This window comes from Lates calcarifer, linkage group LG18 (assembly GCF_001640805.2).
Source record: "Lates calcarifer isolate ASB-BC8 linkage group LG18, TLL_Latcal_v3, whole genome shotgun sequence".
Classification (NCBI taxonomy): Eukaryota; Metazoa; Chordata; class Actinopteri; family Centropomidae; genus Lates; species Lates calcarifer.
Window position 1 is genome coordinate 5885895 of NC_066850.1, and position 27084 is coordinate 5912978.

Below are 27084 nucleotides of genomic sequence, written 5' to 3' on the forward strand. Positions count from 1 at the left end.
TTTGTGGCTGAAACTCATGTATTGACACAATAAGTGAGCTGGAAGGGGTTCAGTGCCTTGCTCACAAACACACAGGAACTAAACCTGGTTGAAAAAAAGGTTTGAAGTTCATTCTTGAACTTCAAAAATGTCAGTTTGGAAAACTCAACACAAGATCCTTCTAGTAGATATTCTGGAGCTTTTTTATCAAATTACATCTGTATCAGCAGATAGTTTGACGTCACTGAATCTGTTCATTTCCATCTTGAGCACTTAAGGGACATCTCAACTATGTTAGCCTAAAGGTTGAAGTTTAAAGGAAACACCTCTTAGTAGCTGCTTTATGTGCTGATGAGGACCATGTGATCTGACTGAAAGGTTCAACAGCTACTAAATGGGCCTTGCAGTGATACTGCTTTCTCAAATGACTGGAAAAAAAAAATGTTTTAAGCGTCAAGTCTGCTGGGTCACCTGCCCTCTTCTCTTTAGTCCTGTCAGTCCCTTGTTCAGTCAAATTAACACCATTGTGTCAGCAACTCTGCTTCATTGGCTTGTACTGTGTGCTCAGTTAAGCACGACAAACACAGGGAGTGATTTATTATTGGAAAAACTAATGTTGTATAAAGACTATTGGAGTTAATTGGGCAAGGTCTTTCAATACTGCTGGCTGTGTAAAAAATGGCTGATTTATTACTGTTGACATAATGTTACACTATTGATTGTGGCAAAAGAAAGCAGTGATGTGACACTAAAGCAATAATGAGTGTACCTTTAATGTGATTAGTGTTAGTCTGGGCTGCATTCACCTTGAATAATAATCATCATCATCATAATAGTACCACTCAGCCATGCAGATCCATATGAGGACAATAAAAAGACAATAAACAACAGTGGCAGTTTGAGAACATTTAATACCCAATTAAAATATATTCCTGTTTGTTTCAAAACATTCCAGACAAAAAGAAATAAAAATGTTTCCATTAACATTGTAATGTCTCGTATTATTTTAAAATGACGTTTTAAAAAAGGATGACACAATGAATGAAAAGGATCTTTGTTAGAATTAAAACAACAAAATGGCATCTGAGAATAATAACTGTAGATATGTTGTATAAGGATGAAATTTACTTATATTTTGTTTGTACATTTGTGATATAACATGCTGGTTATTTGTACTGTAAGAGCAAAACATTTTGCTTGAGTACAAAAATAAAGGAAAAAAATATCTATTTTTTTCTAAAATGTACTCTGTTTTCTTCTTTTTTTTATTTTTTTGCTGCTGTTTTTGTGTACTCTCTGGTAGCTACTGTACCGACTGGCTATCACATGAGTTTAGCACTGGAGCTAAACACATCGCAAATCCTGATCCTGACAAAATCAATTTATTGACTGACAGGCTTTATTATTGAACTTATTACTGGGTATATTTATATACCTTCTGTTGCTCTTAATTGTTATTTATTTAACCAAGCAATTTTATTATGTTTATTTAACTATAATTTCAGTCAAAAGTGTCTGAGCAATAAGTGGTTTTATTATATCTGAGGGGGATTTCTGTAAGCCATTTTATTTGGCTGGATTTTGAAACAGCAGCTTTGGCAAATAGAAAAAAAAAGATAAGCGATATTCAGTTTGTCAACGTTTGTCAGCTGATTCATGTGTTTTGTAATAATGAAATCCCTTTTGATAATCTGAAAAAAAAAAACCTAATCAGATTAGACTATCTCACCTTTTAACTGGCCAATCACATAGCTGACAATCTGCTACTATGAAGTAAAAACACAGGTACACCTCCATTCTAGCTCTCTGTGAGGTAGTGAAGGTTGACAATCTCCTGTATGTTCCTTGTTTCTTCAAGTTAAATGGATACTATGTCATTTTGAACTCCTTCATAGTGACACTGATATTCAGAAGAGGAGGAATAAAATGAATAAAGCACTAGTAAAGTTACAAAGTGCTGTAAAAGAAAAAAATTCTCTCTCCAGCACACTGGGAAAGTGGATATAGCTTTCTGCAGGCTAACTAATGAGTTTATGAACAACATTGGTTTATTCCAGCTGGCTAAAATAACAATGCAGATGTAACAGCTGCTGGAAAAAAGTCAAAATGACAAGGTATCATTAGAATAACTTTAAAAGCATTTGGATAATAAAACATACTTAAAATTCCTTTAGAAAGTAAACTAACTTAATTTAAAAGAATTGTAACTTCAAATCCAACAAAATCTGATGGCATTTAAACATACTTTTCCAAATGTACAGAAAAAAACATGTTTAACATGTTTTACATTTCGATTTATAAGTGAAGTCAGTTTCAAGTCAGTCTGAACGTATTCTTCAGCACAAGTTCTTAGACTAGGAAGACTTGTTTGTCAAAGCCCAGAGGGCTGGCTGGTGTTAGATGCTTGTGATGGTGTAAAGACAACAAGTAATAATAAAAATAAATTCTGCTACACTTGGTGAAAACACCATGAGAAAACTGTGAAGTTGCAGCATACAGTATTTTTTTCCTCAGTGAGAGTGAACTACAGTATAGGCTACATTTTCTCCTGAACCACAGGTTAGGTCATGACTGTATGTTTATGCCACATTCGTACCAAAAATAAGTGGTCCTTAGGCTGAAATATTTTGTTTTTTAGAAGAGTCACATAATGAAAAATAGCATTTTTCTGATATAATCACTTTTTTGATAACTGCTTTTTGTTACAACTAGAGACACTTGGTTTGAAGTGACAAGAGTCAGGGTGACTGCCTATACAGTACAGAAGATATACAGCAAGTGTGTGTGCGTGTGTGTGTGTGATTGGAGTGTGGCTTTGGAAGAGGAAGTAGAGCATCCATATTAGGTGTGAGAGCGATCCTCACTGCTCTGGACAGGGTGTATGTATTGACAGAGGGTGTGAAGAGTCATTAGTACTTGCTGCTGGAGTCGTTAGCAAAGCGGCTGATGTAGGCCATATAGATGGTGTCCAGGAATGAGTTGTCAGTCTGAAACACACAAGCAAAGGTCATCGTTCTATATCTTGTACATTTGTGTGTATTAACATAAAGGTCAGTGTCATGATATGTTCAATAACATTCATTTTACCTGGATCAGATGCAGCAGTGTGGCCTGAAGCTGGCCTCTGGACAGAACTCTGTCCTCCTCCTGCAGCGGGGGTCTGGTTAGGGCTGAGGGCACAGGGCAGTTCTCCTGGGCAACTGCTGACAACCCGCCGCTAGACTTTGCCTGAGTGAACACACTGGGAGAGAGGAGCAGATTGGGGGCCACAGTGGCTGGTATTCGCTGGGGGGATATGACCTGGACAGACAGGGACAGTTATTAACACTCATAGTTTCTCATGATTAGAAATAAGCACCCTTTTGTTGACCAGTTTCATGCACACTGCTGGTGATTTCATTTTTCCAAAACAGGAAAGACCTTTTTGACATACTACTGTATGCTAACTGAGTTCATAGTACTTACTTGAAACTGCAGTGCAGCCTTTTGACCTGCAGTGGCTGCAGTCTGATTTGGGACTGGGCCTACAACTGAACCTGCACTTTGACTTTGAGTGGGCCCCAAGAATCGAGGGGCCAGTCCTGGACAGAGTCGAGGGGGATCATTGGAAGCCAGGCTCTGCTCCTGCTGGACCAGCTGGAGCTTTTGGAGGAGCTCATGAGGAGACACCACACCTGGCATCTGGGAAGACAGACCTGACGAAGAAATAATTCCAACGACAATAATTTTAGATACTTAAGCGCTATTGAAAATGAATGTAGAACTTGAATTTGTGCAGGTTTTCTCAAATTTAAATGCCACTCTGACTGTAAACTTTGCAAAAGCAGAAGTGAAACTGTGTAATCTGTGTATATGCATATAAACTTTAATGAAGTCTGTGCCACTACAAGGTGAGTGTTATTTTAAGAAAAAGGCTACAATACCTTGTGAAGGTTGAATGACTTGGGCATTGGTCACCTGAGATGGCAACAAACCTGGCAAAGCAGAAAAATATTGTTGAAAATGAGAGTGGTTGTTTTCACACATTCTGTTTTTTATTAGCCATTTTACACATATACTAATTTATTATTCAGATTTCCTCATTTATTTTATATTTTCCTTCTACTGGTGTTTGTGGTACACTTATTTAGTACATGGTCACTTGTAGCATACTGACAGCAGAAAAAATGCCCCACCTGCTCCCTGTAGAACTGAAGCTGACTGGCTGTTGTGCTGGGCTTCTGGTTGAGGTTTAGAAAGGCTGAAAAACAGCTGCTGGCTTTGTTGAGCTTGAAGGTGTGAACATGACACAGAATCTGCCATTATAGGATGGGAAGGGAGGTGAGGGTTCTGCTGCAGAGAAGGGGGGCAACAGAGGGGAGCAGCAGAGGAGAAGGAAGTGGAGGGAGGAGGAGGTGGCTGGGTTTGAAAAAGTCTCTTGATTGGGTCGGGCTGAAGCTGCTGCTGTTGATGGTGATGATGGTGCTGTTGATGATGAAGTTGGTAAAGATGATGATGGTGGTGGTGGTGCTCCAGTGGCACCCCATTGTCGCACAGCCTGTTCTCGGGGGACTCAGACACAGTCTGAAGCACCCCTCCCAGCCCTCTCTGTCCCTGCATGAGCTTCTGGATGGCTGGGCAGTGCTCCGGCTGATTCTGCTGCTGCTGATGAGCAGTAGTGGGACTTGGCAGCAAGCCTGTAACAACATTCCCCCCATCTTCCCTGACTACAGCCCTGATCCCACCATCTGAACACATAGCCATGGTGGTATTACCTCCCTTGGAAGTCGCACTTCTGCCAGAGTTCATAGTATCCTCATAGGTCAGTGTGCGGGCTACAGGTGGGCGAGCAACTTTCCCTGTTGCTGACGCTGTCACAGGTGCAGCCACTGGAGAGACAGGGTCAGGTTTGGGTGAGTGGTGATGTTGAGAGCCAAACAGAGTGGCCAGAGAGAGGGACTTGGGTTCAGCACCTTCACTGTCCTGGAGGAGACAAACAAATAGGATGAGAGAGAAGATGAGAGGTAGGCATGGAAAGAAAGAGAGAACTAGCAGAACTGTGTAAGTTCCAGTTATTTCTAAAGCATTTTTAACAAATAGTCTGACATGAAATGATTTAGAAAAAGGCTCTCTTCTTCTACATCATAAATTCTATCACTGATGGGCTCAATAAAAAGAAGACTGAATATCAATAGGAACTGGGTGCCTCACCTGAGTGTTTGGTTTAACAGGTATTGGTTTAATCAGGTTAGGGTTTCCATAAAGAACACTGCTGCCACCAATCTCCTTTGGCTCTGAAGTAGACTTCTCCTGGAAACACAGAAAATAGAGATACATGGTGAACAGGGGCACTAATGAACTTTAGGTCAGATTTTTCCAAAACTAAATGATGTTACGTCATCCAAAATTGGAATCTGTAATATATTTATTAAATATTTCCCACCAAAAACATGCAGTCTTTGGCATGGCCCTGCTAATCTGCAACACTGTGAACTGTCCAGACCTCTCAATCATCTGGGACAGGTCAGTTTACTGTCCAGAGTTACACATTCACTGCACTCTAGCGTGCTATTATTTTTATTCTATTAAAATTATCTATTTCCATTTTAGCTTTTTTATATTCTATTTTATTTTACTTTTTTAAATCCTATTGATATTTATCATTTTATACTGCCTTGTTTCTTTTATATCTTGTCTTAGTGGCTTTTAAGTCTTACATGTAACACGTTGAATTCATGTGTTGTTTAAAGTTGTTGTTGCTAAACTTGCTTTGCTTACCTTGTCATACTCTGTGCGTGCTTTGGTCAACATCTGGATGATGTCTACTGCCTTTCCTTCACCTCCACCTCCATTACCACCACCACCACCACCACCACCACCACCACCACCTCTTCCTCCTCTTCCTCTTCCTCCTCCTCCGATGATCCCTCCAATAATTCCTCCTCCAATAATTCCTCCAACTCCTCCTCCTGCTGGTGACAACCAACCACCCTGAGACTGAGCCAAGGCCTGCTCCTGCTGGGTCAGACTGCACAAAAGGAGTTCATAAACATACACGTCTGAGGTTCTTCAAAAATTTGTGGTGACAAGCAGAAAACTGAAATACATTTAGAGACGACCACTTTATCCTTACACCTACAATGCGTTTTAGCCAAAGTAAGATAAACTTATTCTGTCACACTTGGAGCCAAATGCAGTGAAACATACTGCTGCCATTTGTTATCTGTAACCTTTTAATGTTGTCTCCAAACCCCAGATGCAAATCCATTAATATACACAAACAGTCTGTCATGTGCAGACTAAGATATGAGACAATCTTTGGCTGTTGGAAAATAACTCATTACTCATTGTTATCAGTCGTATTTGTTCTCTTTAAGTGTTGTATATATCAGCTTACTGTTATATAAGTACTTACATCTTCATCTTCTGTGCAATGCGTTGACAGTCCTCCTTATCATAGAACCAAATCCCATGGATAACCACTGGTGAGGAAGGACGAGAGGGAGGGGGTGGGGTTGGGAGGAAGAGAGGGAGAGAGAATTGAACTTCTGAACATCTTACATAAACAAAAATACAACAAAATGTCATGTTTGCAGTCATGACCCAGCAAATGCTAAAAAAAAATCAAGTTAGCTGGTAAAATAATGTAACTGCCTGTTCAGTTTTGAGATGTACCAGCTTCTAAGGTCAGCAGACAACTAAATGGGCCGAATGACCTGCCATACCCTTAAATCAAATGAATGCACAGACATGCTGTGGTACAATTCTGCCGTTATGACATCAGCACAGGCTTGATGTACATGTAAATGGTTTATTATTAGCAGTGCTGGGTATAAACCCAGAGTTTTAAATTAGTCATTTCCCAGCCAGGCCAATGGGAACAGAAGCCAGCAGTGCCATTATACAGTGAAACATGGGTCCCAGGAGTCTCCTGAACTGCATAAACAATGAGGGAGGAAAAAAAGGCAACACTAACACACATTTGTCACAGCATTACACAGCACTAAGTAAGTATGTTGCATTATATTACACTGTGACTCATTTCACTATTTTCATTTGCACTTGCTCCTAAAAGCATATTGTAGCAGCTCGTGTGGCATAATTATCCATTTCCAATTAAAGAGGAGAGACTCGTACCATATCTTCCAGCAATAATGTTTAGTTCCAGGGAATAAAAACAATGGAGGTCTAAAACAACATGTCTAGATCTCACAACCCTTGAACTTCTTTCCTTTATCCACTAACATCACCTTCTTCTGTATATCCTATTAAATTACCCTGTTACAACCTCATTATGAGGGGGTTTTTTCAACAAAACTGCCTTTCCTATTCAATGAAAGAATCCACATTTCTCAATTGTTAAATTAACATTAGCAGCTACACAATAACTTTGACTACAGACTACACACTAAACTGGCAGAAATATGATTTCTTTTTTTAAAAAAGGAGTACAAATCTGAGCAAGTATTTGATGCCAAATTCCAGAACAGCCTAACAGACTGACACTTGGTGCTACAGACACATTTCAGTCAGCCTTAAACAGCAACAGACCGGAAGGCATCATGTAACACCTCAACACTTACTTGCTGAAATGGACTCGAAAAAAAGATAAGGCCAACTTGCAAAAAGGAAACCAGGCAAAGTGTTAAAGACATGAGAAAGATGCATGAATGAGCCTGAGAGGCAGGATTTTAAGTCAGACAGAAAAGAGATTGAGAGAGAGCCAGAACAATAGGCAACAAGTGAGGTCTTCACTGAGTGGCAGACAGTGTTACCACCAAAGTCCTATCAAGAACACACACACTTATTCCCACACAGACAAACATACACAAAAATGCACACACACTTGGCTACAAATGAGATTGGACAAGTCACTGAGGTCAGTATGGATGAGGGGAACAGGCAAAGAGGGAGAGGCAGAGACACATACATACACACACACTCACACACAGGGTTGAGTTGAGCCTGGGAAAATCAGTCCAGGACCAAATAAGTAACTACAGTGGGAGACTGTCTGGTGGAGCCAGAGCCACTTAGTGCTCACTGGGGATGAGACTGTTTGACAGAGACGGAGAGACAAACGGTCAAAGTCAGAGAGCTGGAAAATTGGGGAAAAACGAGCGAGCCGGATATGAAATAGAGGTGCATTAGAGAGGACAATATCAACGAGTCTATCAAAAGACAAACGTCCAGTTCTCAGAGCGCTTTAGCTGTCAGGAAACATAGACTGAACTTTGTCAATGAATCACAAATGTAGAGCTGAAGTGAGCTGACGGAAAGACACATGGCTGGGAAAGAACCTGTTTAGATACCAGACAAGTCTCTTTTGCTGTTACGCTATCACGCCTCACCCCCACAAAGAAAGAAAGACAGAAGATAGAGATGAAGAGGATAATGTAAAAGTGGCTTGGATGGTGTGTTTCATAGAATATAAAATGACACAAGTCTTCAAAATGTTGTGATCTACCAAAAGTCTCATCCACAGCAAGACAGAGAACCCCCAGGAAAAAAGAGAGAGAGAGAGTAAGAAATAGAGAGTGGGAGGAGGACTAAAACCAGCAGCAACAAAAAAGTGGCCGTGGCCAAAAGGTTAATATCTCAGAGTGACTGTTAGAGAGATAGAAAAAAGTTAGAGGGGGCTCCAGTCAGCAACACTAGAGATGGAGTGAGAGGAAGGAAGGCAGAGGGACATCTGCATTGTATGGATGAGATCCTGACCAAGTGAACTGGACTGGGAACTCCATTGCAACATCCCATGGGCAAATAACTTCAGGAGGAGGACGGCCAAAGTCTGGGACCACTACTAAGAGGGCTCTCTAGCTGAGAAATGTCAATTCTGAATATGACAGTATCCCTTGACAGACTGAACAAGGAGCATTGGAAACTTTGGCAATAATCACTCTACTGAAGTCTCTAAATGATCCAGGACTTGAGCTGTGTGGTCTTTTAAAACTCTCTGTAAGTATGACAAACCAGTCAAACACTGAGCACTGGCGCACACATGTTGTCTGCTGAAGACCTACAGTAACTCTCTGACGGGACTCCAGTGGGACTTAGATGCATAAAAAGACATATTTTATATTAGTAGGGCTTCATTTGAGTTTTTTAAAGTCTGGGAAGCAGCTCTCCAACCTGTCAGTGTGTGTTCTAACTACTCTGTTGGGATTTTGTTGTTGAAAGAAGACATTTTTAATTATCACTGATTTATATGTTTTTGTTCGACTTGCACAGGAACACTGTAGTTTCCAGGTTTAAATATGTATTGACAATACAGTAACTTTACTGGGCTGCAACCCAAACTGCACTACTGGGACTACTCAAGGAATACTTTCTATGTTTTATGTTTAGTTAGCAATCCAGTCATATCCATAAGTTGCACTGTTGTCCAAGATGGATTAGGAGTGCTTTTGCAACAGTGTGTGATCATTTTTATAGAGAGAGCTAACAGCGTCAGTCATGATGAACAGTGCAGATATTGTATTTAGTTTGCTGGAGGTTTGTCAGCAGTAGGTGCTCTTACAGTTAGTCACATCCATGCTTGGAATAATTGTTGTCTGAGAAGAAACATCACTTCCTTTGTTTGTAGGAATGGAATTCATGACATTGGAGGAGGAGTACATGTTGAGATTTAAAGCTACTGAAACTCTCAGTAGAGACATTATTATTGCTGTTACACCTTGTGCCTTCCCCTGAGGCTTAACTATATCCATACATTGCACAAAGTGAGATCTTTTGCTACTGAAGCCTAGTTCTAAGGATGCCATAACTGCTGTGACAGCTGTATGTGCACTACCTGACCTGACTAAAGGACAGCAGTGCACCATCAAGTGCATCCTTTGCTACTGAAGAAGAAAAATCTAATCTGAGGAACTATCACAACACCTTTACTGACCCTTTTGCCAGTTAAGGAATTAAAGGAATAATCTTAGGACCTGTACATTCTAGGGAAGATCAACGAGACAAGTAGTGACTGTGAGACAACTGAGTGGAGCCATGCTGAGAGGCCTGTTTCAGAGGAAACCTAAACATGAGAGACTGGAGGAGGAACCTGAGGTCAGATTTAAAGGCTTGCTGGTGTCAGAGAGAGACCTGGGATACACATATGTCCAACCTGGAGGTAAGATTGTCCACACGTCTGATACACAGAGCACCAGTGGCATGTTAACTTGTTTGCTCGTGTTAGCCACATCCAGCATATGTGGCTAGAGGGCTGCAGTATATACACCAGTTAAGATCATATCAACATCAGTCTTAAATGTAAGTAATCTGCTAATTATTTTTCTATTAACCCATTAATCTATATCTGTCTCTAAAATAATTAAATCACATCTGGCATGAACTTTAGCTGTCAACTGCTATGCATGGGAGGATTTCTCAATACATTTTTAATAACTTACAGTACTGTACATAAACTATATATTAAACAAGGAATATTGTTCATAATTTATGACCCCTATAAATCTTTGAAAACAAATACATAATTCAAAGGACTTGTTATAACTCTAAATCTAGTGGATCGGACATCACCAGCCACAGCCAAAATACTAAATAAACAATAAATAAATTAAAAGAAAAGAAAAAGCAACAGCACCAAGGTAAGGGGATCAACTCCCTGTTACGATAATGGGGCAAAACATTATTAGGGACTGTAGATGCTTATAAGGAGGAATGTAAAAAGCCTCCTATCAGTTCCTGTGCACCAGGATATCTACCAGAGGAATAATGACTCGCTCAGGATAAATTTCTCTCCTCTGAATATTGCCTAGTTCTGTGGTATATCTCCACAGTTTATTTTTAGCCTGGGGTGGCACTTTGTGCCAACTGCCATTCCAGGAAGTTACAGCAGCACTGAGAGCTACTTGTTTGTCCAATGATAAGATTCCACGACCCCTTCCACACAGAGGTCACGACACAGTGGGACTGGCAGGATTACCAGCAGTCTGGGGCCCAAATAGTATTACACATCAGATGTTGCCTTGTGAAAAAACATCTTTTCTGAGCTGAGACACATTCCTGTGCATACAGTTTTCTGGAAAAATTCCCTGCACCACACACACACCATCATCCAGTCAAAACTTTTAGTGAATGTTAGTTTACTCCTGCTGTACTTGGGCAGCTATGCATTTTAATGTCTCTTAGAGAACCTGAGGTGCTGTTCTTCTGGTTATGTGAATATGTGTTTTGGTAGTTACAACCTTGTCACACAGTTGCATGCTAAAATGTATTTAGGGTCAGATAATTATATTAAATCAGTGCAGCTATGGACGTAAAAAATAGTTTGATTTCAACTACACTGCATCTCTCCTTTTTTGGGTGTTTCATTATCCACCTACAATCAGAGTAATCAGTTGTAGCCCCTGACCATTAGGTTTGCAATGTACCCGCCCAATCTTAAACTTACATAACCGCAGCCAATATTTCCTTTGTTATCAGAGGAAATAGTTATCAACTGAGCTATGATTACTGGCTTTAAGTGTTTTTGAATTTCTTTCTTTCCCAGGACCAGTGAATTAGCTGTTCACTTGCAATTTATTCCCCACTACAGATCATCTTTAATGTGTCCTGAGTATATTTAAACCTGGTGTAAAAAGTGCAAGGAGGTCACTGAGGAAAGTTTATGTCATACACATCATTTCTTTGGCCTTCAGATTGTTTAATAATGGCTATGTTGTTTAAGTGTCAATAAGACTGATGAAGTATTACAGTAAAGGGATCAAAGTAGGCCAGAGGAATCCAGTGGTATCTAAACACAGCATTCCACCTGCCTCTTACTGAGCCTGATGGAGAGTGTGAGACCAGAAAGGGAAGGAGGTCTGTGTGTGTGTCAGCGATTCCTGAGTGAGTGTATGTGTATGCATGTTTAGATTATCAGTGACTGTTGTGGTGTATCTAATCTCCACTGGCTGGTTTTGTAGTGCTGTCAGGATCCTGTCCCGCAGGCACACTCTGCAACATGTTTGTGTGTGTGTGTGTGTGTGTGTGTGTGTGTGTGTGTGTGTGTGTGTGTATGTGTGTGTGTGTAAACCTGATGTACGTAAGTCTGAGAAGGAGTCACACTGATAGAATTCACCAGAATACCTCTGCTCCTTATAAGGAACTACTGGTTTCCAGTCAAATGAAATGCATGTTGCATACTTTGGTTGCTCTATCAAATTGTACATCTTTTATCAACATTGTGGCTGTAGAAATACATTTAACTTTATGTGTTGTGAGAACACTTTGCATTACATCAAACTTTCTCAAACTTATTTCTTTACAATTTCAAGACTTTGGTTAGTAATGGACATACAAGAAGCTACACTGACAGTGGCTGGGTAACAAGACAACAAGACATATCACTCTGGTGCTGATAATTATGATTTAGTGCAATGAACATCACACTGGGAGAAATGGCAGTGGATGTACAATTACACTAAAGGTGTCAGTTAATGTACTGTACTCAACAGGTGTTGTATGTGTCACACACAAAAGTGAAGGTATTAATAATTAACAAACACACATACAAGAGTGTCGGTCTGTTTATCTGTGTGTGTTCCTGCTTACATCGTGCATTGCGATATAGGAGGAAGGGGTCCTGGAGCTGGAAGTCCAGGTCTTTGGTAATTGGCTCTGTCAGATTCTCCATGCTGAGTCTGTTCATTATGGTGAAACCATGCCTGGGAGATGCCAGCCTGAAACACACAAAGGACACAGCACACACATACATGAGAAGAATTTGAGCAAAGACTAGTCATTGATAAAGTGGAAACAAAAATTGCTAATTAAAAGAAGTAAGTGCATGTCAAATAGCTTTATTGGACTTCTCACCAAGAACCTGCTACCATTTTAAATACAGTATGGAGTGGATAGACTTTTGACTGCAAAATATCAAACTCTTGCAACAATTCCCTCACCTTGTGTAGATAAAAAGGGTGCCCTCCACCTCGGTCTTCTCCTGAAAAACACACAAAAAGTCAGTCCGAAAGTAATATTGGTATTCATTTGTGTTTGGGTTTTGGTTTCATGTGACAAAATCTAATACATATATTTATATCAGAGCCTTCTCAGGAACTTCAACCGAGGAAAACTGACGAGCGTTTGTAGCTAAGGGGCAGCAGTCCTCTGTACGCTGTGATATTATATTGCGGGATACAGAATGAGGGAGAAATTAACCGTTTTCACTTTCTGAAAAACAACTCGCCAGACCCTGAACAACCACAGCTGCCTGGTTTTACGCACTTCTTTAACTTTACATGGAGTAAATCTCTCTCAGTGGCAAAGCGCGCCCACCAGTGACGATGACGCAGCTAGGCTAAATTAGCACAACATCCTTAACCAAAGTTCAGACTTACCCACTCATTTGTCCTGTTGTTGTAAGTGTACAGGGCGACTTGGCTGGCCACGTCAACAATGTTGTTGATGTATGGGTCTTGTCGCTGCAGAGCAGCCAGACTTATATCCAGTCCTTTTGCGGCAAGGCAGCTACTGCTACCTGCTGAAGTCGCTGTCATTGTTCCCTATGGAGAAGTTAGCTCGCTACTTAGCTTCAGCGGCTAACGAGTCACAGAAAGATGGGATTAAAAACCAAACCAGCGACGAGAGAAAAAAACAATTAAATCGGCAATTGCACAGTATCCTGTTTTGCTAATTAAGACATGTAAATTTTTAAAAAATTAAGAGTTATCAACCTCTAACCGCCACAACTGAGTTTGTTAACGGCCATGTTTAGCCAGAGAGATTGTAAACAATCAGACATGAGTAGTTGCACAAGCGAGTTGAGGATTTCAATCTTATCAATCAACATGGAAAAATCGATTAAGATGTCCTGCCCTGCGCATGGATTTTCAGCATTATTTTATTATTTATTATTGTCAGGATAATACACCCATATACAATTAAGTCTGTGACTGCAGTTTAAGTTAAATTATCACTAAATACAACCTTACATCAGGCGGGTTAATTTAATCGCAAGTTGGTTGGTTATGCAATGGGTTTCTGTTTTATTTCTGTTTTATGTTGATATTTACACTGGTGAATGAGCTAAAATCCTCTCGATGTTTCTTTTTTGTCTTTATCTCTATATATGTCTGACTGCTAGGCAACACACTGATCAAACCAATACGGACTGATGTCTCCCAATTCACAGTTACATTTCCCTTCAAATACACTAGGGGGCATCAGAGGGATGGATAATGGATAAAGCACAATCACCTCTTAACTGCACAGCCTGGAGTTGATCTGATAGCCCAGCAGGAGTATATGAGTGTGTGTTTGTAAGCATCCCCCAAAAGTTTTGTCTGAATGAGGGGTAGCCTAGGAAAGGGCAGTATTGCAGACACAGTTCAGAATACATGTCTCTCCCTAGAACATTTAGTACCCAGTTCGTGGGCCAAGTTAAGATTATTTTGAGCATAGTCCAAGGTTTACAGTGCTGCAGTTATCAAGGCCAAATTTCCCCCATGTTCAGTGGTTTCAACTTGCAGTCTTCTGTTTTATTTTTGTCTTCCGCAATGCTGCTGCCCCTGTGTGTTTATGCTCTATCTCTTCCTCGTGTATCTATGTTTATTCAAATGCAGTATTTTATAGATACTGTGTATAATCCACCAGCTCTCAGCTTCAGAAATGAGACATGTCCTTACTGTTAGGAAAATTAATACTCAAGGACAGGGCAGTAACTGATACAGGGACAAGAACTTTCAGGACTGAAAGTTCTTGAACTTGATATCAGCCATACCCAAGTGACACAATATCAGTTGGATCACTGGGCAGTGAATCTCCATATTCAGTTAAGCATATCCTGTTCTGTTGCAAGAGCATGACCACCTCTTAAGTGGACATACATAAACCCCTTCACTCGGTACACATCTGGCAGTAGATTACTTCTTTATCTGAATCCTCTGCATTGTGTTGTAGTAGTTGTTTCAGTAATTAGATTTGTTCTGTCATAAGTTGGAGCTGTGCTACAGCAGATGTGCATCCATCAACAGCCGTGTCAAAGTGTCCTTGAGAGAAACAATGAACATCCAACTGCTCACTCAGTTTAAGCAGCACTGGAGGAAAACATCTGCTTCAACCGCTTCAAAGTGGAAGTGCCACTAGTGCCACTGCTGTCCACAGCCTCTCCTCTTAAATATGAATGAAGCACTTCCAGGTCAGGCTATGACACGTCTGCCTCCCCATTAACATGAAAATAGCTGCTTAGGGATTCAGAATGGGTCTATTTGTCTCTTAGCGAGTATGTCTATTACTCTGTCAGGGTGGTGGTGTCGGCTCTCTGTGAGTTTCAAGGTATATGTTTCTATCTGGGAGGTATGTATCTGTTTGTCAAGGGGTGTGTTTTTGTCAATGATGAGGCTAATGAGTTATCCATCAGTAGGTCAATACTGTCAATAACCACTGAGCCAAGATTGAGTATTTGAGTCTGATTGGTAGGGATAGGCCATGAGGTGCTGGTGATTGGCTCACAGGCAAGACAGACATTGGGATGTAGCCTCTGGGAGCTTATTGTAATTTAAGAGGGAGAGTGTAGGCCTTGTTCTCAGGGATGGCCATTGTAATTTGTATTTCCACACTGGAATCAATGTCCATCTGCATATATTTTTAGAATAGACATATTGTCTGTTGAAAACCAAGTAGAGTTATTTATAAAAAGCAAATTTCACTTATTTAAGTGAATATCCCATAAGGAAAATTATTCTGTAACAAGAGGAGTTTGCTAAAAACCAATAAGTTGATACAAAACAATATGCATTTTATATATGCACTTACTACACAAAATGTAGCAGAGGGTACTTCACAAACAGAGGGTTATAGAGAGTAACAAAGAGGAGATTGGGGATACAGTACATTGCATGATTTCAATTGTCCATTGATGGCCATTACCCCTGAACGTAAAGAGCCATAGTGAATGGGTGATATATGGCCTGTCTGGAGTGTTCAATCAGGGTCCATTATTAGCAATGGCTCCAGGTGGTGGAGACATTATATAACCTTTATTCATTTAAGTAATGTTGCAACACCTTTCTATAATACCCTCTACTTTCACTGGAGGAAGCATTCATTGGTTACAATGTTTTGCTGATGGTCAATGAGCAGCCCTGCTGGCACTCATCTGATTTTTCCACTATGGGGGATTTTAGAGCCTGGAGAACACAATTTACTCTCTTCAGCAACTTGTAATCGTCAGCAAGTAACATCTGAGGCCTCATGAATAACTCTACGATCTCTTTATAGGCCTAATCACACAAGACCTGTGGCTCCCTGTGCCTGGTGTGCAGGCAAAAAAAATATTTACAGGGCTTATCTGGATGAGACCAAAAGCTGAAATCATGCTACATAACAGCACTGGAAGAAGCCTTGAGATCTGTAAACTGTATATATTTAAGTGTCTTATTCTCATACAGTGTGAATAATTTCTTGGAATATGTGAAATACTGAGAGTTATTCTCAGATTTATTTCTCAATTTCCTTTTGATTTTTTCAAGGTAAGAAATGACTCTGAATGATGAAACAGAGTCATTTAAAAGTCATAGAATTTAAAATGCAGATTTCATTCTCCAGATATTTTGTATAACCAAATGAATGAACCGAATGTATTATTAGATGCATAAAATATACAGTTTTGTTAGTGTTCTATCATTTGTGTAGTTAATGTTTCAAATAAGTTTAATTTTATCTTGTGTTTCATTTTATCCCTGTAATCTTAATCTTTATTGCTTATTAATTTCAGGGGGAATAGAGACAAAGTACATTATGTAAATGACAATGCCCAAAATTGCCAGATTAACTTTATAAAAGCAAGATTTGAATATTTCTTGATTTGACCCTGGAATGGATCCCAAAAAAGTTTCATGTTCATATTAAAAGTATGAATCTATCAGATCTTAATTTGCATTGGAAATGGCAATAAATGAATGAAGGTCTAAAATCCAATCTCATTGTTCAGTTGAATTAAGTAGCTCCCTTCATTATGAGGGGATTCCCCTTTGATGGACCAGCAGATTGTTGGTTTCCCACATGGGATACCAGCATTTTGAGTGTTTGTCTGTTCAGAGATTCCCAGAGACCAACTGCACTGTAGAGTCACACACTCACACACATACAAAGGGGTCGGGAACTACAAATATAGAACAGTCTTAAATAGAACTGATATTCCATGTGCAGGCTGGATTACAGAGGACATTTGTGTACGTGTGTCTGTGGGTTTGTGTGTCCCCTGGGCACAAGTGTCTGTTCCCACGACCCGCCCTCCATCCGTTCTTCCTTCCCTCAATCCTTCCTTCCGTCTATCTTTCCATTCACTGGCCAGTGTAATTAAACAGAGGCTGGTTTGGCAAGAAAGTCAAGGAGAAACTCAGACCGCCATTATGCCATTCACTGTCCATCTGTCTCAGTGCCACCACAGGGCTGACTGAGTTGAGGCATTTGTACTTTGTGCTTAAGAATTCCCATTTTCTGCACCTCTGCTCTTCTACATTTCAGGGGAAATTTTTGTACTCTTTACTCACAACTTCTCAGATTCAGAATATACATAAAAACACACTTCGTAAGCCTGTAAAATACAATGCATTGTTGAAGATTAAACCAGTGGTTCACAACATTTTTAGCTTGTGGCCCCATTCAAAAGAGCAGTGTCTAGTTGGGTCCCCTTGTCATGTTTCTGATGTGTATGAGTTAATAGTTGCTCAAACAAGGGGGGACTTCCCCAGATATGAATAACTGTTTAGACCCAGTGTGGTCAAACTATCAAGCATTTCACTAAAAAGCTAATATTAGAGAGAAGTTAAAAAAGAAAATACACATTTTTTTCCCAGCAGACCTTTGGTTTTTCTTCTTTTCAACCTCACAGCCCTCCAGATTTATCTTGTGACCCTCGAGGTGGGAGCCAGCTTTAACAGTAAAATGCTCATGCATTGATGCATCAGTATGAACAATCTATTTATATATAACATGGTGTAAAAAGGAGTTGTTTTTGGCAGAACAAATACTCAGTACGTGCACCAAAAATTCTGGGAATGTTTCCGTTCATTCATTGGTGCAGGCGTTCAACAAGCCTTAATTTTCCTTCAAATATACAGTATATTAATATAACATCTGCATCACAAAACACTATATATTGTTCAGGAGATAACAATGCATCTGTCAAATGTCATCAATAGAATCATTTATCAGCTGTCTCCCTGTCTTTACTATGTCTACAAGTGACACATGTAGACAAAAAGCTTTAATCTATTACAGGATGGTGGGTGGTGATTTTGCGCTATGGCACTGAACAAATGAATACAGGCTGGGTTGAGTCATCAGATTCACCTCCTGATTATAGCCTGCAGTGAGATTGACATGAGGCCTGCACATTGTGAAGTTCGTATTCAGTGTCAAAGACAATTATATGGGATGGCCAGTATTATAATTAGAATCTGGAAATGCTGCTCAGTACCTTCAATACATCCTGATGCATTATTGAGCCCATTTTTTCTTTTTTGTGTGTATTTGACATCTTGAAATCATCCTTTAATGTAAAATGTTTTGAGTTTTGTGAATATATTCGTAAAAAGACAGGAACTGCTTTTCAAAATAAGGTCAAAAGTTGTCTGAGGACTGAGCAGATAATGGTAAAAATGTTTCTTTCTTTTTTATCTTTTCTATCAAGCTGCCTGTGGAGAGCTTTTAAGAAAACAGCTCAATTTAAGAGCCCGACATGTTATTTGTGCAGGCAGGTCTATCCAAAAAGCCTCAGTAGGAGCTGTAGAGCCGAGCTGACTCAATGTCATCAAACCCTGGTCCAGAGCTATTTAGTTAAGAGCTGATGTTGCTGACTTTGTTTGACATTTTACTCCTAAATGAGCTTCATTTCATTGTTGTGTTACCTAAGAAAATGGGCCCATGTCTCCAGAAAATGACTTTGCGTGCTCCAGGGGCCAGGACAAATTTGTTTCTGGCCACTGAGAACAATGTCGAAACATACTTCACTGTCCTGAGGGTAAAAAGAAAAAAACATGATTGAATTCTAAATATCTTTTTTTTATTGTCCTCTAGATAAAAAGGTTCAGTCTTTGAGTACTGACCTTCCTGAGTCGGTCTACTTCATGATATTTGAGTCTGTATTTACACGGCACCCAAAGATCCAAAAAATCAGCTTCCTTGTGGTTTTCTCCCTGTTTGCGAGAGGCTTGAAAAGATCAGAGCTTGAGTCATAAAAGAGTTGAAAAACCAGATATTTAGTGTGTGTGTAAACACAGCCTTGGCCAAAAAAAAGAATGAGAGTTGAAGCAGTCCAGATGTGTAGGGAACGACGGGGCAAAGCAGACGTAGGTACGACATCTCCGATCTCTGTTTCTTCTTGCAGAAATCAAGGCTCATGCAAGGCTTGAGCCTGCCATGGATCATTATCCCTCCTTCCACCTCTCTACTTCTCTCTCCCTCTCTCTCTCCCTCACACAAACACACATTTTTCTCTCCACTTCCTCTTGCTTACTATCTTTTTGTCTGTATCACAGGCATGGGTTTTGGCCACCTTTCTTTTCTTTTTATGTCTTTTCTCTGGCCCTCTGTTCCTTTTAAGATCTTGTGAGCCCTCCTCTCCTCCCAGCACACACACACACACACACACACACACACACACACACACACACACACACACACTTCATCAACATCATCATCTTTGTCTTCATCATCACCATCATCATCATCTGGATACCAGCCGCTGGTTCTCCACTGTTGCCTATACGGTCTCCCTCCCTCCTCCTTTCTCTCTGGCAAACTCACACACACACACACACACACACACACACACATCTGGAAACAGTCAAAGCGTCTACATGCACGGGGAGGGGGGCTACCTCTCTCTCTCCCTCTCTCTCACTCTCTCTCACTCGGTATCACTGCAGAGCTGAGCTGCAGGGGCAGCAGAGGCAGAGAGAAGAGAGAGCTCCAACTCCCGATCAGTGAGACACAGGCAGACAGACAGACAGGCAGGCAAGGCAGACAGACAGACAGGCACACAGACTGACTGACAGACACACCGCCGGACCATCATGGACTGGATCAGGACAGAGAAACCCGTCTCCGGATGAGACAGGACGGCCTGGCTTCTGTTTTTTGGGGGGACTCTGGTATAGATACGTGGAATAACCGACAGCCTATTGGGAGATTTAACCCCGTGCTACCCGTGATGGAATATTTACACTCTTCTCATTTTCTAATTTTTCTCCTCTTCTCTTCCTCCTCCTTCTCTTCCTCCACCACCTCCACCTCCTCTTCTTCATCCTCTCACATTTTGACACGCTGCTGAAAGATGCGCACGAATGCGTCTTTTGCGCACTTCCATCGCGACCGCCACTGACAGCGCCCGTGCTTTCTAACCTTTTGAAACCTTATTTTTTTTAAGAGGAAAAAAACACAACAAGGGAGAGAGGGGAGAAAGAAAGAAAGAAAGGGAGAGAGAGTGAGCGAGTGAGGTGTGAATTGAATTGAACGCGGTGCTGGTCTCATGTTTCTCGCCTAGGGCCCGGATGTACCGAGGGATGCACCGGTGCGTTTTCCCAACCGGTTCCGCCGAAAGCTCCCTCTTTTTTCTCGCCTTCACCTCCATCATGGGGATTAGGTAATATTCACTCCATCCGAAGAAACCCTCCCCATAAATAAAAAAGGAATACCCAAAAACTGTCCGTGCTAGACAGTTCTTTCTTCTTTTTTCCCCTTTTTTAATTTCTTTATTTTTGGGGGGCTTTTTTCCCTCTTGTTATTTTCCCTCCTCCTCTCCAGCTTTTTCCTCCTCTCTCTCAATCTTCCATTCACCTATAGGGATAACGCCGGACTACATTTATGGTAAATGAAAGCAAAAACATGTACATCCCGGAGGACACCCTTGAGAACCATCAAGGTATGTGGTGTCTTTTTTAAAATTATCATTATTATTCGTAACTGGCAAACATCTTAACTGTAACTGTGTGCATGAGAGAGGGAAGAGGAAGAGAGAGAGAGAGGGAAGGTGGGAGGGAGTAAGAGAGGTATGATGATCTCGAAATGGGGATGGGATGGTGGAGGGAGGGAGGGGAGGGAAAGGGAAAAGGGGTGTTAGCTCCCTCCTCGTTTTCAACAGATGGACAGATGCAGCTCTCTTTCCTGCACTTTCAACCCCCCACCCCCCACCCCTCCTCCTCCTGTGTGCAGTTTGTTTATTTAATCGTGCAGCTCGTGCAGCAAGTGAACTTGTGCCATTATCACGCAATGAGGCTGCAGGTGTAACCGCGGACAGATATGGATGAGGCCTCCCCCCCCCCGCTTGGTTAAGTCCACACTTGTGGGTTTTGACAGGCCTGTCCATGGGAGAACTGTGGTATTATGGGTGGGCAGTGGTCATATATAGCCAACAGGCAGTTGTAGGCGAGGGGGCCATTATTGTTTCTGACAAATGTCCAACACAAGATTTTTTTGGTGTGTTTTTAGGTGTGTGTATAACTTATCTGGCAGATCTTGTCTCACCAAGGCGTTTTTTTTTGTTTTGGGAATAAACTAAACTGCACCCAGCCGTATGGGTTGGTTATCTGTCAGAAATGAACACACAATGGTCGCTGAGGACCAAAGGGATAGAGCAGCGCCCACCAATACGCGCAGCCATCGATTCTCACTACTTCTATGATCAATAGTCGAATTTGTCACGTTTGAATCCAAGTTTTCAGGTCCGCAGGGCTCCGTAACGGCAGCAGCGCGAGTGAGAAATCGCATAGAGATGACAGGTGGCAGTAGGAGGGCCTGCAGGACTTATTTGTCTGCTGAGAATTGGGTTGATGATGTGCTATTTTTGGGGGGGAGAATGGCAGCGGGGGGGGACGGTGGGCTTCTTAAGCAAAAGACACGACCGAAGTTCAACGTGACGACTTTTTTGGTTTTGTTAAAGTGTTAAAGACATGCAAAGAGTGAATCGAAATCCAGGGCTGCGGTCTGGTTTACGGTGAGGAAAGGGTCTGTTTGCATTGCGCAGTATTACGCGTCGCTCCTTCCACCCACGTTGCAGAGAGCAAAGCCCAGCGATGCATTCGTTTATGGCCAGCCGGACCCTGTAATTTCAGCGGAGGGGTTATTTATCCGATCACTATTATCACCCTCATAACCATCATCATCGTCGTCGTCGTGGTCGTCGTCGCGTTCGTCCACCACTTCCATCACCACCACATACCTCTCTGCCTTGGCGACAGGTTCCATAGCAACAGGGGATGAGGAGAGGGGTGGCGGTGGATATGTGTGTGTGTGTGTGTGTGTGTGTGTATGTATGTATGTAAGAGTGTGTGTGTCGCAGCGAGGCACATTCACCAACAGTTTGCTCCGAAGAAGCAACTAATCATAGGTTGGATGTTACCTGCAGTAGCTGTTATCATGGTCATGCAGCTAACATAGTTTTACTGGCAGCTTTAGCAGCATCACGAAGGGCAGGTGTGTGTACCGTCTGTAAAACAAACCACAGTTACCTTGATGCCATGATGTCATCTTAATCTGTTATTATCATCAGAGAGGACCTTATTGTTCAAGATCATCATAACCACTGTCATAATCATACACTATATAACCCGTCTGTCTGCCACAGCGACTTTCAGCCAGAGTAGGAACAGTACTCGACAACCCAAGAAGACACAAGTCGTGTCTTGAGTTACCCTTTAAGAGCAAAATGTACAATTCTTTCCAGGATGAGGTGGTCCCACAGCTTAGCAGGAGATGATCAGTGCCACTCTCAACTTGTTACTGCCCTCTTGAAGGTGATTGGTGCTTAATGCCATCTTAAAGTCTAATAAATGAGTTCAGATGTTGGATGTGCGGAATGTGTTTTTTGAGTTTACAGTACAGGGTTACAGTACAAAACAGCCAGATGTCAGGTTAGGCATGTGGATGCACAGTGTTTGTCCCATATGTATATCAGACATGGTGAAATACTGTACATGCAAACTTAACTATAGTGTACAGTGAAACAATGCACCAGACCTCTCCAGATCAGCAGAACTGAATGAAACAAAGTTATATTTATAAACATGTTCAAACAGATAGAATCATGTCTGAATAAGCTTTTTATTTTCTGTTTCATCATCACAAGTTAAGAACAGTAAACCAGACTATTGTGGGATTTGTAGCATATTTAGCTGAGGCTGGTGTCTACTTGGGTGGTGGTTTCAGCACCACGGACAGCTCATTTTCATTGGCCTATTGACAGCTACGTGACAGCTATTGAAGAGTTACAAAGACAGGCATTTGCACTGAGGTATCACTGTTTGCATCCTGCTTTTTAAAATGGTACATTTCAGCTATTTGTATGAGAGTAGAAAAAGCTGAATTTCATACAAGATCACCTACTTTAAAAGCATAATTTTCATTGGTTTTCAAATTATATAGGTTAAATTGACCTATACTGTTCATTTGGTATGGGCATTGGTGAAGTGGCTATTAGGGAGGTGGATATATTGTAGGAAGCATTTAATGAGTATTGTAGTGTAGTTACTATAGAGACCATCCTTTGAAAGTTTCAACAGTTCAGTCTAACTCTAACCCATAACAGCAAGTGTTTGCCAAGACAATGAACCCTACCAGCCCCTTAGACACTGTTTTGTATCTGACCCCAACCTCTCTCTCTCCTCGCTGTCGATGGAGCCAAAAAAAAAAGACAAATTTCTCCTTGAGGGACTCAGGGACAAAAAAGTCCAACACAGAAAGACAGAGCAGCTGATATTTTATATTCTGAGGCTTTATGTTACAGTTCCTGATACCTAACGCCAGCTTGATCATTGGTATATGATTTTTATCTTTGTTTTCAATTACTTTCCATCGTTATATCTGCTCTATAATTCAAACAGAGTTGATGTTCCATGTGATTGCACTGAACACTCATATTCATGGATGAACCAATTACACTGCATCTACATAATCTGAGGGTTTTTTCCCTGAAAAATTAAAAATCTCTGAGATGCTCACACATGAAGAAGAAACCCAACCCAACCCAACACACAGACACGTGTAGACATGTCATTACATACTGTACACGTGTTACTGATGTGGCTATGAAATAAACACACACCTGTGGCATTTCATATCAATGCAGTTAGAGCAGTGAAATGTTTTGAAACACATACACACAGATACACATGCACACACACACACACACACACACACACACACTCTTGTCAGCAGCAGTTTTCAGCAGTGTAATCAGTGAGTTGATTTTCCCTGTGGGCATTGTGCCAGAGGCATGATACCTCTGTTAGGGATATTAATTGGTTTCCGATGGGCACCCTGGGACGGTGGCCACCTGCCAAATCACCTCACTCTAATGACTTGACTTGATACACTCAACGATTCCATTGAAGTCATCTCAAAAGACATGTTGCAACAACCGCTGGTGTGTTTGCTTCGTATGTAGCTTTCCACATAGAGCTGTTGCCAAGTGTGTGTCTGCAGAGGGTTTTCAGCACCAAAGAAGCATGGCTATGCTCACACAAGCAACTTTTCAAGAGTATTTAAAAATCTTCCATTTATTAGCTGGACTTTAAGGACTGAGTTATGTTAGACACAGTCAAAGACAGTGATTGTACTTTAAAAAATCCAATTGATTTGATATATTTTTTGCAAGAACAAATCAACAGCAGGTGGCAAAGTTGTTGCCATCCTCAAATACAGGCAACAACTAATCAAGTATTTCTTTCAAATTTACTTTAATTAGAATCCACAGGGGCAGACAAACAGCTAAGAGAGCTAAGTCATCCATCAGCATGCCTGACGTAGATGGAAATCTGGGCAATTAAGCACCAATCTACTGTTACTCAGTGCAGTTGTTGCTCAATATCAGTTTGGAGTTTGTGGCAAAGGTAAAAAGGATAGAAACTGGTCACTGGATAGCTTTTGTGAGATTATGTATAGGTAATTGTATGAAACTTGAAAAGTTCTCTCTCGAAATAATAAAAAAACAAAAAAAAAGACTGAAGCAGTTCAGATGTGTAGAGAACTACAGGGCAAAGCAGACTCACAACGCACTTTGTTGCAGTGAAACATGACATATGTGTGCATGTCCATTTCTGTAAGCTTGTTTGTGTCCATGTCCATGAATAACAAACAGAGAAACAGAGTGTCTCTTCAGTGACACAGAGAATGCAGTAATTCAGCACTGAGGCAGAGAAGTAATGAAGCAAAATCTTTAACTTTGCCATCTCTTAAAGCAGTTGTTAATTCAGTGGTTGTTTTAAGGAGAGTGTGATGTGTTTGGTCAGTTTTACTTTAATTCCATTTGTTAAAAAAAGACTAAAAATGTTCTCTGGAAAAATCAAATCACTACTTTGCAGAGAAGGCTTTTATTGTAGATTGCATTAGTTTTTGGGTATTTCCCATCATAGAAACATGTGGGACATACATTGTATTAATTTATTATATTTTATTTCTCTTATCTTCACTATCCTTGATGCTTTTGCAGTCATGCATTTTTGGGTCATTCAGGTCAAAAGTAATTTTATCTTAGATTTGAGTATAGAAATAAAACATAATATTTGAAAAATAAGTCTAAATCTGTGCAGCAGAAGCTACGATATCCTGACTTTTAGTCCTTAGAACGGGTCAAACTCCAAACATGCTGGATCTTACAATACCCATAATGCAACTCAAGACTGTACCTTCTTCTGTCAGACTTCCCCTGCCTGGTAAATACCCACATTTTATGAACTCTGTGCCCCTGGTTTGCTACACAAAATTATGACCATTTTTGACTTTTCTTTGATCTTCACTTTTTCATTTGTGAAATACAGCATGGTTTTTCCGCTTCAAGCCTATAAAATGATCCAAATGTACAGTTGGAGAGTTGAAAATGACTTGCTTCAACTGCTCACAAGTCACACACCCTGAGAGGAGAGGTTGCAAACAGACATTGCTTTGTGTTAAGGGATCACAAGCAAAAAATGCTGGGAGATACTGCCTTACACCATCAGTGCCTCAGGCTTTATAAGACTGTACATCACACCTCTGGGCTCAGAGTACAGTAGCTACAGTACACTGTATGTGTTTAAAGATGTATTAGTCACGCCAAGGTTATAGCAGCTGCAGCAGAGGATGTAATGAGCGATTAAAGGCCAATCAGCATTAAAGAAGTTTATATCAGTGCCTTAGAGTGTGTCATGGCTTTAACTTAAGGATGTGACTCAACAACAGCTGCTCTTAACGTAAAACACCATCTGAGAGACAAAAAGGACACATGGAGGGAAGGAAAGAGAGGGGAAGGGCGGGTGGATGGAGAAATAAGAGGACAGAATGGCAGATTGCATTAAAGGGGATAAAAGTGGAGAGGAGAGACGAAAAGGAGGGACGGAGCAAAAGGACAGGCTGGCAAGGAAACACAGGGACAGAAAGGAGCAAATGGAGGCAGCCGATGGAGAGAAGAGAGGGAACTGTAAGAGAGAGGAATAAAGGGATGAAAAGAGTGAGCGACAGAGGCAGAGGGAGCGAGAAGCGAGGGAGCACAGGAGGAGGAGGAGGAGAAGGAGGGAGGATTATCCGTGACTCTGTCTTGCTTAAGCCTCTGGTTGCGTATTGGAAATCTATCCAGAGGCTGTCCTCTGCTCTTAGAACTATCAGGCCTCAGTCTTCATTTCTGGTGGGACAATACACCAACACCGGCAGCACGGCGCACGGCTATTTGTGTGTGTGTGTGTGTGTGTGACAGGGAAAGGGAGTATGCAGTTGCAACTGGCCACCTGCCCATATGCATTGTGCCTGCTTGGCTGCCTCTGTCTGTGTGTGTATGCGTGTGTCCCATCTCTGCTCAGTTTGAACATGTGCTTAAGTGTCCTTCCTCTGTAACACACACACATACACACACACCCTCTTATTCTATTGATCTGGCTTGAAACCACCAGTGGAAATAATGACTCCAGACCTGTAGCATCCTCTGTTACACTCCCCCTCTTTCTTACTCTACCTCATACTCTTGACAGCATATCCTCTGATTATTCACCTTAAGTAACCCCTAAATTACAGGTAGTTGTTTGAGTATCACATTAATATTTAAGACAAGAGAAGTTCTGATTTGTTCTTATTTCCCTCTTAAATTGTTGCCATGAGCTCACCCCAGCGAGCTTCATGAGCATCAGTGATTGGGCTTCAATTATCTTTTTTTGCCCTGTATTT

At 41.1% G+C, this 27084-nt stretch overlaps 2 protein-coding genes across 16 annotated transcripts in view; one reads left to right on the forward strand and one right to left on the reverse strand.

Moving 5' to 3' along the window:
- Positions 1-870: 870 nt before the first annotated feature.
- On the reverse strand, positions 871-13696 carry dcp1b (decapping mRNA 1B). 2 transcript variants are annotated; one of them, XM_018693632.2, is made up of 12 exons: positions 13626-13669; positions 13290-13490; positions 12852-12892; positions 12502-12629; positions 6374-6440; positions 5737-5986; positions 5170-5268; positions 4155-4941; positions 3903-3953; positions 3445-3674; positions 3067-3279; positions 871-2966 (listed from the first exon to the last, which is right to left on the reverse strand). In XM_018693632.2, exons 2-12 carry the CDS (start codon positions 13446-13448, stop codon positions 2889-2891), a joined length of 2103 nt encoding a protein of 700 aa, XP_018549148.1. In that variant the 5' UTR covers positions 13449-13490; positions 13626-13669; the 3' UTR covers positions 871-2888. The 2 variants fall into 2 exon arrangements, with proteins under 2 accessions (XP_018549148.1, XP_050933660.1); XM_051077703.1 differs by having other exon boundaries at positions 13290-13696.
- The window catches only part of cacna1c (calcium channel, voltage-dependent, L type, alpha 1C subunit), a 205506-nt gene continuing 186417 nt past the window's right edge, over positions 7996-27084 (forward strand). For 7 of the 14 annotated variants that reach the window (XM_051077690.1, XM_051077691.1, XM_051077696.1 and 4 more), the window contains exon 1: positions 7997-10075. In XM_051077690.1, the coding sequence (XP_050933647.1) occupies positions 9952-10075 (124 nt within the window). In that variant the 5' untranslated portion in view covers positions 7997-9951. Of the gene's footprint in view, positions 10076-19610; positions 20819-27084 lie in introns of those variants that run through there. The other 7 variants (XM_051077687.1, XM_051077689.1, XM_051077688.1 and 4 more) reach the window with 5 other exon arrangements.